Here is a 15,611-nt window from a genome sequence, read left to right on the forward strand (position 1 = left end):
AGCAGCAGTTCTTCAGATGAAAACACCTCATTGATCAGAGAGGTCAGAGGAGAAAGAACAGAAAAGTATCTGAGAAGGATTCCACTATGCTGGCTATGAACACAAATGTGAGTTTGCACTGGGCACAGAGTCACCAACTGGACAGCTGAAGACTATTCAAAAACGTAGCTGGCCTGATAAATCTTAATTTCTGCAGAGGCTGCATTTGATAGGATCGGAATTTGACTTCAAAAACATGAATCCATGGACCTAACCTGCCTTGTGTCAAGAGTTCATGCTGCTGCTGTTGTCACTGTTATGTTTTCTTTGCACATTTGGCCTCTTAAGATCAATCAATCATTTCTGAAATGCCACAGCGTATCATTGGTGATCATGTGCATCCCTTTAAAGACACAGTTCATTAATATTCCCTAATAATGCAACATGCCACAACAGCAATACTTGCACTAAACTGTTTTTGTGAATAGGACTATGGGCTCAGTGTTCTTCAGTGGCCTCCCCAGTTATCAGACTTGAATCCATCTGAGATGTGGTAGAACAAGACATTTGCATCAGGAATGTGCAGCTGACAAATCTGCAAAAATTTTGAGATGCAATCATGTCAACATGGATCAGAATCTGTCATAAATCTTGTGGAATCCATGCCCTGAAGAACACTGACTGTTTGGAGGGCAAAAGGAGGCCCAACCCAGTATTAGTTTGGTGCTTCTTATAAGATACTGGGTGAGGTATAAAATCAATCCAGAAAACCCCAACAGCAGAGGAGGGAAAATGAAACCCTTTAACTTCTCTCTCAGCAACAGAAAGTAAATGTTCATAGGGGAATTTAGAGGACTAATTTGACATTCTAGAAAGTACATTTACCATTAACAAAAGCCCTCAGAGAGCGCAGTACTCTGCCAAGGCTGTTGAGTCGTATGATGTGCGACAGATGAAATCTTTAAATAATTCGTGGTCTGCAGCGGTCGAATTGTAGTTGGATCCCAATCATGTAATCATCAACAAGCAGCTGATGTAGCGTTCACTTGTAGCCATAGCTACGGTGACGACATGACTCTCTCACCATGATACGAAAACCTTTAACAAATCCATGGATCCAGACTATAAGCCGCATCACTGCCAAAATCTAATCAGGTGGTCCTTGTGTCATTTCTGACCTTGCCTGAAAATTTAATCCAAGTCCGTTATTCCGTTTTTGAGTAATGTTGTGAACAGACAGACAGACAAACAAATGGACAAACAGATGGACAAACCAATGGCGATCGTCACATAATTTCACCACGTTCCTTGGGGAAGCAATTAACTTAGCACAAAGGCAAACAAAATCTCAGCTCATTAATCAGAGCACTTATTTGTTTTTAAGTGTTAATACAACAAGTAAAGAGTTTCATAGGGGATTGAGTTGGGCTTTTTCTTTGCCAAGAGCTGAGATTTTCTGAGGTCACATCTTTACCTTTGAGTCAACAGTCACAGACTCCAAGTAGTTATTGCTCTTGACCAAGTCAGAGCTTGGCAGCTTGAGTTGCATCGACTTTCCCATCTCATTTTTTGCTAGAAACGGAATGAACACTTTCTTTAAAATACTCTCAGCAGCACATTCGATCTGATGCACGTTACCTGGTTTCAAAGAAGCCTCAGACAGAAGTATTTGGTGCACCTTGGCCGACAGGTGTCATAGGCTATCACACTCAGACACTGATGTTGTTTCACTCGGCTCTAACCAGACTTCAAACTGAGATGTTCTGGCTCCAAACAACTGACATGACAGAAATGAGTTTTCGATTTTCAAAAATCTCCCTTTCAAAAAAAAAAAAAAAAAAAACAATTGCTCAAATTACATGTTGGGTAATATTTATTTTAAATCACTTTGATGAGGATGCAGGTAAGCAGGGCAGATCAGCAGACAGGCGCTACAGTTGGCTCTGATGGGCTTAGTCACTGCTGCAGCACCCTAATCCACTGCACCAAACTCGAACACACACTCAAACACACAGTCATACACACAAAAACACAGCATCAACACCTAGGCGGCACTACAGTACCAATCAGTCTCAGACATCGACACATTAACCTCAGTGAAGGCTCGGCTTCCTGTGGAGGATGGGAGGGTAAGAGATTTTGGAGGGCAGACAGAGACAAGGCTGGAATGCTGATCTACGGCTGCTGCTTCTGTTTTATATGAGGATGGAGATTGAGGAGGGAGCACTGAGATAGTACTTTCAACATCGCAGCGTTCTCTGGTAGCCATATCAGCTGCACAGTCCTGCACCAGTGTTGCTTTTTGACAGAGTCGATGCAGCTGATTTTCACCCCTAAGATGCCTGAAGGGCCGCTACACATTTGCAGCCAACAGAGTGCCAGACAATATACAGCAACAACGGAGCCATAGTGCAGACTTAATGTATTGATGAGTCTGAGCAGTAGCACCACTGATGGCTCAGTTCTCAGCTGCCACAACGCCTCTCTGCACTTCAGGAGCATCACCAGCCAAAAGCCATATAAACACTAATGCTGACCTTTAAGTAACATCAAGCACAGACTAATACACGGACTCCTATTGCTCTAATTAGCTTGAGATACATCCATTAACACAGTATTATGGGGCTACAACAATAATTCGTTCAGTCAGAAAATTAATCTTTTGATGACCGTTTTATGATTCAAGTCATTTTAAAAACTAACAAATATTTGATAGTGTCATCTTCACAAATGTGAAAATGACCTTTTTCTGTTTTACATTGTTGAAAATTAAACAATTATGGGTATTAGACAATTGGTCTGACAAAACATCTGATAATCACCTTGGACTGACAGGCATTTTAACAGTGTTTTTTTTTATAGTTTTATAGACCAGTACAAGAATTGATCAACAAAAATGTTATATTTTGTCACATTACCTGACAATGACAACCAGCATTAGCTGCAGATCGACAACAACACACACTGCATCTCGTCAATAGAGGGTGGGAACTTGTTTTCTTTTTACTTTTGCTTGGAAGAAGCAGCTTTTGTTCCAACGTGCTACAGTGTTTTATTTACTGGCAGAAAAAAGGCTTCAGATTTACATTCACAAGCTGATGTTGCGAACTGCAATGAGAGCTGAACAATTCATTGATTTCAAAACAAAATGGAAATTTGAAGGAATGCAATTTGCAAATTGCAAAGGCTGCAGTTAAGGATATACGTTATGCAGTGCATCTGATCCAGGAATTAAACTGTTCTTGTCAGTGTCTTTTATAAATTCATGAATTTTCTTCCTGTGTGAAAGTTGCACTCATGTTGTACTGCTCCAACACATTAGAAAACTATTACACAGTCAACACTGAAGTTTGACTTGAACTGAAAATACATATTGCAGATCAGAAATAAATGCTGGCAGAAACATTGTAGTGATTTCCCCAAATTCTTCAGTCCAAATTACAATATTTGTTCCTACCGTCACAGTTGTTTTTGTGTTGTGTACATTTTTAAATCAGTTTTATTAATCAGGGTTTAGTTCACTCAGGGACTAGAGATTTATTTATCTGTTGTCAAATTGTCAGAAATAACAGAAAAATTTGCATTTTCCTCAAATAAGGTAACACAGCCTCCTCTACACCTTTACAGTACACGGACCGATAATGCTAATTGTCGTGTAGTCACACCCCAAAGGTCCATTCTGACTTACATGTACATATTTTGAAGATTTGTCCAAGAACAAAGCTAGTGATGCAAAGATAGTCAATCAATCAATTAGCTGATCAACTAAAAATCAACCAGAAACAGTTTGGATCATCAACTGATAGCATATTTAAAGTAAAAATGTCAAAAACTTACTGGCACCAGCTATAGAAACATAAATATTTGCAGTCTTAATGTATGACAGCAAACTAAATAAGCTGCTGGTTGGTAGAAAACACAAAAATTGGAGAGAAAAAAAACCATCTGATGAATTTCTAAGAGCACTCACTAAAATAGAAAACTCATTCATGCTCTAACCAAATGAGCAAAAGGAAAATGACACAACTGAGAAATCGATATTATTGTCAATATATTCCATATTACTGCATACAGAAATACTACTCTTAATGTACATCCTGAATGGTACCACAAGATTTGTTCAACACCCTGAGGGTAGACCAATAATAATGACATCCTGTAGTACTAAAAACTATTACTAACAGGAGGATGCAGATGGTAGAATAGTCATAATGAAATGTTTTCTAAGCCACTTATTACCAATTTAGAAGACAAATTGAGCTTATTATTTAGTCAGGAAATTACAATTAGATATGGAACTTTAACTTTACTCAACTAAAGCTCTGTATAAATGCCTTGATATTTCAACAGAATAAATAACAAGAGAAAAGAGTCTAACAATACCATAGAGCACACTGTTTTCTGGTCACAGTGCTACGCGTCTTTCTACATTATTTTAATAGCAGATCAACATAATGAAAAATAATAAAAATAACTGCAAATGCCAAAGCTTTTATTCCCCTGCTTCCAAAACTAAGCCACCAATATGTTCATGAATGCAAGGGCCAAAACAACATTACTAAGATTGAATAAACAAAAAAATGCGGCCTTGGAATGTTATCTTCAGTCTTCAAAATGCCTGTTAATAAATACAGTAAATTCCAGGTGTTTCCCATGACCTTGGAATAGACCTTAAAATCTAATAAACAGCCTAAAATTAAAACTGCACTAGATACATTTTTCCTCCTTTTTATCTGTCATGCTGATATGAGACAAATAATACAGCAAAGCACTCCCTCCTACTTCAGGGCCATTGTCACCAGGTAAACCGCTTCACTTTAAAGCAGCCTCAGATGTAGACACAAACGCACACGCAGAATGAGGTGAAAATAGGTGCTGACTGGGACAATAGGGCTTTGTTCACGTCCTGACAATGCTCGTTTTTCAAGAGGAGCAAACTCATCAATAAAAGTAATTTGAGGACAACATTATCCACTGCTCAGCAACTGACCTGCGCTGTATAATGCCACTACACCATGAAGCCAATTAAAATGGCACTTTCACCCTTTGATGACGAATTGTTAGTTTTATGATTCTGGACGTTCATCACTGTACGCGGGACTGTGTTCCCACAGGGATGGAATAATCATGTAAAACACCAACATACATTAGCCACAAACAGTGAGGACTAAAACAATAAAATGAATAAATAAATGGGGCGCAAATCAGGTTATGGCTTTAAGGGATAAATGAAAATGCTTTGCTAAAAAATAAACAAGGCTTTTGATGCTAAAAGCCCAGCTAGCATTCCCTAGAGGCTGTTCTGCTCATGAGACCCAACTGGACCAAAAGACCAACTGCCACCCTTTTAGAGCTTCCTCCTATTGAGACTAAAAATACCTCAGTTACAACAAATGAACCGCTACGACTTTAACACTTCGGTGCACAAAAACCTGTAAAGATCAATATAAGAAGCTCAGTGATTTTTCATATAATGACTCAAAACAAACGAGTAGTGCAGGATAATTGACTGAAATCCCCCCCAGAGAAGGAAACTGAAGCTTGTGCAACAAAACTCTGCTTTACTGGCTTCAAAATGATAAACTTGGTGAGTATGCATGACTGGTAAATGCTCAAAAATAAAGAAAACACATGATTGTGCCACAGCTAAAGTGTTGACCTTGTCTGCACTGCGAGGACCATGACACTTCTGAGGTGGAGGCGGATGCAAAGGATGGACTACCAAATACCAGGTGCTGAGTGGCAAACAAGGAAAGAGCTGAAGCACGACGGTGGTTTGTTAACAATCGAACAATGTGAAGACACACAGTCGGTTAACTTATGAATTGCAGACGGCAGAATTTCAATACGTAGCTGCAGCGTCACAGAGGAAACAAAGACAGATAAAGCGAGAGAATTCCCCCAGTGTTAACATCTGCTCCAGAAAGGGGGAATGGCTATAAGCCGGCGTTAAAAAAGGAAGAGCGACTGGGAGGGAGGGAGCTAGAGGGGAGTCAGGAAGCTTGTTTGAAAGACTTAAGCTGCATGGTTACGTAAGTGATATGGGATCCTCTGAAACGATACACTTTCCATCAAAGTTGGACTGCATTAGCACCCTCACCAGAAATCTCATCCTTGTCTCATCCATACTGTTAGAGCTGCAGGTTTTTCCCATCTTGGACCCTCATCTCTGCACGTACACACATGCATAACACACATGCACACAGTCATCACTCTCTGATTCTTTAAGCAAAAGAGCTGACCAGAAAGAATCCTCAACTCAGGAGTCATTGGCTCACGTCCATCATGGCAGACTGAGTGGTGCCATGTGTGTTTCTGATGGAAGGACTGGATGTGACTGAGGTGTAAACCCCCCACTGACAGGTATCTGAGTCATACCACCTTTCCCTCTCTTCACGCTCCTTCTTTTTTTTTTTCATTTTGCTCAAATACACCCAACAATCTCGTCATCCTAAAGAAGGAAGACCTAATCCCTACACCGGCCTTACAGCCCTGCCTCCCCTCTATGGGAAAGTGGAAGCTGTACTGTGTTTCTGTCCATAACACTGTCTCTACTGCATCAGCATCAGATTGGTTTACAGCCAGCCTGGCACAGAGTAGGCTCACAGGGCGGCTGGACTCTGTTACCGAGGACCAATTTGCCACCAATACACAATCTGCGGATGACTCATTTTCATTAATGAGTTTGAGTGAAATGCGACGAGCGGCCGGAGGAATAAAGTAGACTGGATGATATGTCCCTGCAGTCAGCGGGTGGCGGAGATTTATTGTACACAACGAACCTTGCCAGTTGTTCCAGCTCTGCCTGGTACTTCTCAGTCAGTCAGACAGAAGCCTGCAGGTATTGCTCTGCAGTCATTACAATGCCACACAGAAGGTAAAGAAGAAAAAAAAACAACAGACAGGAAAAGAGAGCAGTTTGTTGCAGAAACAAGCAAGCACTTCCCTAATGAAAGATTAGTGCTGTGGTGAAATTTTTTGCTCGCTAACACTGTACTGCAGTGTGAAAACAAAGAGCAGAGAAAGAGAGAGAGAGAGAGCACGAGACGAGAAATGTGAAGAGGGACAGAGACACAGTGAGAGGTAGAGTACTACACTGCCTTATCAGACGGCTTGGACAGGACAGTCAATAAAGCAGGTATAAAGCAGTCAAGAGGAGTAGGAAGGCATGCAGTGTGTTGTACCGTTTCCCCATGTCTGTATGCACAGGGCATACATGTGTGCCAGGGGAGAATGTGTACACACAGTAGAAACACGCTCATGACTGGGTTTCCATGTGTGCCCCGGCAGCCCTGACCACAGCAGAGCATGACAGAGAAAGAAGGGGGGGGCGTCTCAACCTTCCTGCCCCCCTCTCCATGCAGCCTCTCCTCCCTCCCCTCCCCTCCCCGCCCCTGGCTACCCCACCTGTGAATAGTCCCCAGTACCTTGCGCTTTTTATCCCGTGAGCGACTCCTTTTTTTGGCCCTCTCCTCCTCCTTCTCTTTGCGATCCGCCTCTAACTGGGCTTCTAAATCCTTGTTCTTGCGGAGGTGTTTGGCCGCTTGTGCCATGGCGTTGTTGGCGGGGGTCCGGGCGGCGTTGGCGCGTCCAGATCTTTACGGCGGCAGTCTGCGGGGCGGCGGCGGCGGCACTGGGACTTCTACCTGGTGCGGGCCAACACTAGCGCTGCTGCTGCTGCTGCTGCTGCTGCTGCTGCTGTGTGCTCCTCTATGGCCCTGCAGAGTCTGCGAGCGTGCTCACCCTCTGCCTCCTCCTCCTCCTCCTCCTCTTCAGCAGTGCAGTCACACACACACCGGCAGTCCTCAGCCGTCTGCTGTGGGATGCTACTGCAGCGCCGCTCTCTCCCTCTCTCTCTCTCTCTCTCCCCTCGATGCTTGCACACTCTCCTGGTCTCTCACTTCCCTCGTTCAATTTTTTTCTCCTGCTTTCCACTCTGATCTCCCTCCTCCCCTGTGCCGAAGAAAAGGGGGTAAATAACAGTGAACAAACAGGTTTTTCCTTCCTTTTCTCACTTGTTCCTGCTCTACATCTCTGTTCTGTCCACTGCTTCAACATGCTGGGAAACTGCTGCGACCCCCCCCATCTTCCTCATCAACAAAGATTAAAAAGGGATGAACTGAGAGTCAGTTGAGAAATAGCTCGAGCAGCTTTAAATCAAAGTCAGCTCTCCCTCCTCACATTGCATTGATTTTGTTTCCTTTTCCTGTATTTAATTTCTCAGTATCTCATAGTCCTGCTGTGTGTCCATCTGTGTAGGATTGCAAGGTTGCACAGGGAACCCATCATCACCACAGCCAATCACACCATCACTCACACACACACACACACACACACCGGGATACCAGAGGAAATGAAAAAAAAACTAAAACATGCATGAGGGAAAAAAGCTGCCTCTTACTCGTTTACTCTCCCCCTCTTTCTCCTTCTTTCTCTCTCTCTGCTCCCTCCTCCTGCTCTATGGTTCAGGCGCTGCAGCAGACGGGATTGGTACCCATGCAAGGATGTTGGTGCAGTGAGCTTGTGTATATCAGAGTGAGGCTGCGAGCAATAAATTGCTGTTCTATATCCCTCCTTCTCCATCTATTGTTAACTATGATACAGTAGCATCATCAAAAGCTTTGCTTGATTGACTTCTTTTTCTGGTTACTTGCATTCTTTCCCCTTATCGCCTGTTTCAGCTTTGTACACAATAAAGAAAAAGGATAGAATAAATACACGTATACTTGTATTACAGTATTAAATAGGCGTGTGTCCAGAGCTTATGTACAGTGTGGATATGAATGCAAAGAGGAAGAGGTGCATAGGAAAAGAGGTGCTAATGGAGTCGGCACCTGTTTACTGGTATTGCTCAGCCTCTCTCATGCTCTTGCTATCTCCCTTCCCTTCCCTTCCCTCTACTCCCCTCCCCTCCCTCCTTTCTCCTCCCTGCAAAACTACTGACGCAGGCAGAAAAGATCCTTTAACATCTCTCTTTGCCCGGCTCACTATACATCACACGTACAGTTCACAGTGATACTGTAGACACACAAACATGCACACACACACACAGTCCACACACATGCCATCACATGTGTTTCGGCGTGACACACACACACACACACACACACACACACACACACACACACACACACACACACACACACACACACACACACACACACACACACACACACACACACACACACACACACACACACACACACACACACACACACAAAGACGTGCAGCTGGTGTTGGCTGCTATTGGAGAATTCTGCAGCCACATCTTTATTTATGGCTGATTTTGTTGCCTTCCAGTAGTTACTTTAAAGGAACCCAATAGAAAATGCACAGAAACAGTCAGGATATCGTTACTCACTATCCTAATATCTCAGTCTATTATGTCTTTTCCTGTTCTTACAGCAGTTATAAGATCTTTTCTGAATGAAATATCTTCTAACTGGAATGAAATCAAGGTAAGAAAGGTTAGTTGTTGCTTTCTTATTTAATGGCAAAATGATGTTGCAAACTTAAGATTGTTACCATCTTCTTCAGCCATTCCACATAAACTTCCCTCCTTATCTGCTACTGCTTCCTGTCCATAGCAATGTGCTTATAGAGATTTGGCCTCTGCTGTCCTGCAAAGGCTTTCCCTGATCTGATAGCAGCTCTCTCTCTATATATACTGCAGCATACTAATGAATAGCACTGGTGATATTGCCTTCTGCCTGCAATGCTACTACACAAATCACTGGCTCATGTGGCCCAGCTATGACACAAACAAACACAAATACTGTCAAGCTGACAGCTCTGTGGCAAGAGATCCATCACAATATTGAACCTCTGGGGAATGTGTCTAAATGAATCACCAGCAGGACTGACTGCTCTAGTAATAAGGAGGTTTTTGCCTAGCCAAATAGATTGGTCTTGTTAAGCTACACTCTTGCTGAGCTAATGGATGAGCAGCTTTACACTGGACTTTATCACAGGCAGCAGAAACACTTATAGCTATGGGATCATTTGGGGCTGATAAACCTTATGGAGAAGAGAAAGTCTCGTATCTATGACATACTGACAACCTCAGTGTGTCTCTGAAGGTTTAAGCATAATCAGAGTGACACTTCATGAAAACACCATGGTTCAAAAACCTTTTGATGGAGTGCTTTTTGATAGTTGACTCTGAAACCTGAAACAAGCTCCTTTAGATGCACCAAAAAGGACAAGATTCAATACTGACAGTTTAATCATGTATGATGGAAGTTAAACGTACTTTGGAAGGTAATCTAAAATATGTCTGGACAATAGGTTTAAACATCCTTGAATTTTCAATAAATGTCCATAACCTGATATTTGCCTCAGCAACCAACAACATCCAGTAAGCAAATCTATCAACAGTCCAGTATATTCCACTGTTCAGAACTTCAGGTTAGATTCAGTTCACTCAATTCAAGAAGTGAGTCCACATGAGAAAAGAAGCACTGATCTGAAGTTCAACATTCATTATCAACCAGAGCCATCAGTTTACAAAATGCAATGTATGATTTAAGCACAAGGTTCATTTTCCTCCTGTTCTTTTTTAAACATTTCACATGCAACCACTTGCCAGAACATTTTCCAATCATGTTACATGATCTCTACTATTTACTATCCTTAATATTTAAAATTTGGTCAGTTGTCATGGAATTTTAGTTGTGAAAAACTTTTTTTTTCTGAATATGAGGCATAAAACTGTGGTTTAAACAAGAAAAGAAGACTTCAACTGTTTCACACAAGAAATCAAGCAAAAGTTTATGGGTAGGTCTTAAATGGGAGCCCTGTGGTGACATTCTGCTCTTAACAGGCTGTAATGTCCAATAAATTAATCATTATACACAGTTTCTGTTAGAATACAGCCTAAAACACACAAAACCACTGGAAAGAATCTTAAAACCCACATACAGTACAGCCTGATTTTTGTGTTTCTGAGTGCACCCAGTGTAGAAAGACTGTCCCAGGGGTGGTCCTGCCGGGGACACAAAGGGACAGGTTGTGTGGACCTGGGGGGAGAGAGAAACACACAGCTATGGCCCAAGCTTTCTTCAGTGTGACGGCCAGCACCCGCCAGCACATTAACTGCTCCACTGCTCCTCTAAAAACAGTGGACGGGACATGACAGAGCCACACACAGACGCACACACACCATCACACAAACTCACCACAGCGAAAAGAGACGCGAGAGGCAGCCTATTCAACTCACGGAGGCATACTGTACGTAACCTCGCCCTGCAACACAGACAGTCAGTCATGCAACCGATGAAGTGTGGCCGGTTTCAGTGACATGTCTTCACTTGATACTCAAACAGAAACGGTTTGCTGGAAGCAGGTGGACAGTAAAGAGCGCGTACAGTAGAGTAGGTCAAGAGTGTGTCAACAAATGAGAAGCCACAGCGTTTGGGCTGGACTTTCTCGCCAGTCATTCTTAAAAGTCAGTGTCAGAATTAGACTAATTTACACCCACGGCACAGGTGAAACTCTTGGGACAACACTCTCATTTCCTGCTCTCATTTAGTCCTCATCGGGAACAGGTCACAGGGACATAAAGGTCTGGAGAATATTTCTCAAACAAACACTTCATTAGATAATCGTTAGTCATAATGACAGGAATGATAATAACGGAGTTTATTGCTTTGCATTAGTCATATTCTCACATCATCAGCAGCAGCTTATGTAGAGATGAAGCCAACTGTGCTGCTGTTTTTTTACTGTGCTACTTATGTCGAACCCACCTCAACGTTTCTAATACAGAGAGTCTCCAGTGTGTTTGCTGGCAGAGATCCACAGCCTACAGTGAGTTACAGTATTCTGCAAGCCTGTGCCATCCTCTGCACCATCAACTGTGGCTTATAGCAGAGTTATTTTAGTAGCAGCCTTAGTCACTATCCGCCAAAATGAGACGAGGGGATGAGCAAAAAAAGCCCTTGCTGTATTTGGGCTTCGACAATATGGATGAACACGATTTTTGTGATTTCCAGTGGATCAAAGCATCATAAATCTGCCCCTTTAACCACGTGAAAGAGATTATGGCTGGTCGTCAAAGATCAATTGAAAAGGAAAGAAACATCCAGCAGCAAAAAACAGCAGTCCGATAGCACCCTCTATGGATCAGTAGGAGGTACTGCGACAAAAATGGATGGAGACATTCGCTTTCTGGGTCTATAGTCAAAGGACAATGGATCTTGGTTAAAAACCTGGGGTTGAAATTTCAAACAAACTACTGTACGACAATAATCACAAGAACCAGTTCCAGAGGAATCTCACTGGATAAAATGACACCACTGCTGAGACAGAGACAACAAGTGATACAGAATCTGGAGTAATCCATAAAACTGATTGAACTGTGGATCAGAGCGCCCCCTAACGGTGACTCTTACAATACTGTGAGGAAGCATATACACACAGAGAGCTCAACACTGCACTGCAGCACAAAGCAACACCATCAGTCTGCACAGCTCCCTGCTGCTCTGAAAGAAGACACATCATTCAGATACAATCACACCCATGAACAAGGCGGACTCAGCAAGAATTTTGTATTTAACTACTGTTTAAATTGTGCACAGAATGGACATTCAGTGAACAGATAGCTGGTTTGAATTGACAGTTATTCATGTGAGTGATTTATGAGGCAAATATGACAAATATCTGCTGACTTCAGGTCATCAGATGTTTGGATTTGTTGCTTGTATCTGGTTTACATCAAAATAAATTGAACAACATGAACAATACAGGCTGTTGGATTTTTTTAACTATTTAAAAATCCTGTTGGATTTATGTAGATGTCTAAGATGTTGATATTTTCCAACTGTTTTTGGCTGGTTGCTGATGCTATTACTGATGTACACGTGGATATTTTTTACACTTAAATGCAGAGAACATCAGGTATCTGATGTAGTGCAATGAACATACTAGACCTACTGTTTTTGTTTTGGAGACATATAAATACACTTCTTTAAAATGTCCACATTCACTGAGCAAAATAAGAAACATTTCCAAACAAAACTGTGAACGTAATCTTACTTTAACAGCCTTGAATAAAGCTCCCTCTTAGATAATCCTGACAAAAGACACAACGAGGGCAAATCTGACCTTGTTTACAAGTTGCAAAAACAAGTAAATAAATGTAATCTCTATGTAATCTCTCTCCAAATGCAACCTCCTGCCCCGTAGTCAGGGTCATCTTATCTGCTTGTGAATGCACATTTTGGGCCACCATTTCATTTTAAAGCCTTAATCATGCCGATAACGTTGACATATGTTGAGCATCCTCACTAAAAATGACTGAACCAAAAGATACATCAATAATAAAACTGAATAATAGGGGCTGTATACATGAAACAAAAGCATATTATTACTGTTTAACCCGTCAAGCCCGGTATCCCATAAAGGGCCATATCTTTACGGGGAAGCAACAATAACTATAAAATTAAATCAACAAATCTGCTTTAATATTAATGTAACTATGTTCATTCGGCTATAAGGTGCAGCAGGTCTACTCGATCATACTGTATGTTCAGGTTATTTTGTTCCCCCTCAGTAAACGTAATGGCTGCTGGACATTTTGCTGTCCTCCTGACATTTAGCTAGTGGAGCATGAAGGGAAGATATAGTCGGTTAATTCAGAGACCTAAATGCTCCTTTAGAAGGATCGCTCACTCTCACACACACACACTAACGCACACACACACACACACACACACACACACACACACACACTCACACACACTCACACAGTGTCTCCCTCCACCTCTCTATTGGATCTGCACCAGCAGAGACAGCACTGATTGGGAAAGCCATATGGCAGGTAACAAACCAAGGGCAGGCTTCATGTCCACACTGTGCCGTTGCTCGGGCATCCTGCCACCTCATCTAAAGGCCTCATCTGATTTGGCTCCGTATTCAAGGGAAGTATGTAGACCAGGGATCAGTGTAAATACGCCCTGACTGTTGAGGCTGCAGCATCACCAGTTTGGAGGTGGGAACAGCAGTTCAGAGTAGTCTCAGAGCTACTCAGGCACCAGTGAATATCACCATCACACCAACTGGGAGTGACAGTGGCCTTAGGCAGACTGACAGTCACTACTGTTGTGTGATGCAGCCCTATCAAAGCGCTGCACAGCAGCATGTAGGCAAAGCAACGCTTTGTTCTGAATTGGTTGTCAAAAGGGAGCTTGTCTGGTGATTGTAACAATTACATAATGGGCACTATCTTTTTTACTGTGCTGGTAAATTTTCTTGATTGGAGAGTAAAAAATAGCTTAGAGTGAAATCCTCTGTTTTTCTCAACCATTTAGGTGAGTCCCTGTCAAATAGCACAAATAACAGAAGCTGTGTGGAGTGAAGTACAGCAGTAGGATCAGCAAACTGTTAGTGACAGAACAGGCTAAACTCCCAAAGCAGTCAAATAGGACAGCAGAGGCAATGTTTTATCTCTCATGATGTCTTATCAACAAACTTCAGTCAGTGATTAAAATCTGCGAAGCACAGTTCTACAAACGGGAAAAAAGAAGAAGCGGCTCAGTGTGTATTACCCAAAATACTGACTGAAGCATTTTTGGACACATTTCTGGCTGATGAATAAACGCTGAGACGATAAAGACACAGGGAAGGCTATGTGAGGTACTTGAAACATAAAGCTAGATAAAGCTAAGGGACTTTATTCAGTTTACTACTGCCATCTAGTGGAGTCATGGTGCACTTGAACCAATATCAGTGACCTGTTGTTTCAACCTTTCTGACTGATGCTAGAAACTCCAACGTTACGGCACAGCACTCTTTTCTTGTCAGCAGCTGTCAACCGATTGTACATGTGAAGAAACACCTTCAGCTGGTTCCAGAGGCTCAATAATGGAATGTAAAACTTTTAGTAGAAACATAAGGGGCACAGGATGTGAGGATGAAAGAATGTTACGAGGAAAGCGGTAAGACAGCGGAGAAGATTTACCACCTCAGTGCTTAGCTGGCATTGACAGGGAGAGACATTGTGAACTTTAAAGGTGTCTGATCAGAGAAGAAGATGAATGCATACGAGCAGGACAGCTTTATGTGTTCTGGAGGCACTAAATCACTTTTAAATCTTTTTTTTTTTTTAATCCAAACAAGGCAGCTTTTTGCTTCTTGAATGAACCGTGCTGGTTTCTTAAAATTATACTTACTTGACACTGATTTTAAGCAGCTACTGTTTCAGTTCCTATCAGCATGAAGTGACAAATTGTACACACTTAAAACAAGCTCAAAATAGATAACTTGTGTTTTATGAACTAAAAAAAAAAAAATCCTGAAGTTACACCAAATGTTTGACCTCCACTACTTAAATGCACACCAGTAGCAATGACAGAAATAAGTCCAGGCTTTTATTTTGTTGTATCTGTAAGACATACTGGAGTATCAATAAAACTGAGGTAGAATACAAAGAAGGTTTTGAAATCTTTGGAATCTTTACCTGCATCTTCACTGCTAAATGATAACAATGCGACTTCAACAATGTCACAGTTTCCACTCTTGTTAAGAAGTAATTTTCCAGGACATTTTCTGTGATGTACAACTGGTACAATGAGAGAACAGGACAGTTGCTTTTAAAATATTCATAAAGAACTGTCCTCAGTCACCACGAGAAC

At 41.9% G+C, this 15,611-nt stretch overlaps 1 protein-coding gene across 15 annotated transcripts in view; it reads right to left on the reverse strand.

Annotated features, from left to right (window-relative positions):
- Window positions 1-7,810, reverse strand: part of ank1a (ankyrin 1, erythrocytic a) — a 90,122-nt gene extending 82,312 nt beyond the window's left edge. For 6 of the 15 annotated variants that reach the window (XM_055011591.1, XM_023281098.3, XM_055011590.1 and 3 more), the window contains exon 1: window positions 7,407-7,774. In XM_055011591.1, the coding sequence (XP_054867566.1) occupies window positions 7,407-7,532 (126 nt within the window). In that variant the 5' untranslated portion in view covers window positions 7,533-7,774. Of the gene's footprint in view, window positions 1-7,406 lie in introns of all 15 variants that reach the window. The other 9 variants (XM_055011597.1, XM_055011596.1, XM_055011593.1 and 6 more) reach the window with 8 other exon arrangements.
- Between the last annotated feature and the right edge of the window lie 7,801 nt (window positions 7,811-15,611).

This window comes from Amphiprion ocellaris, chromosome 6 (genome assembly GCF_022539595.1).
Source record: "Amphiprion ocellaris isolate individual 3 ecotype Okinawa chromosome 6, ASM2253959v1, whole genome shotgun sequence".
Classification (NCBI taxonomy): Eukaryota; Metazoa; Chordata; class Actinopteri; family Pomacentridae; genus Amphiprion; species Amphiprion ocellaris.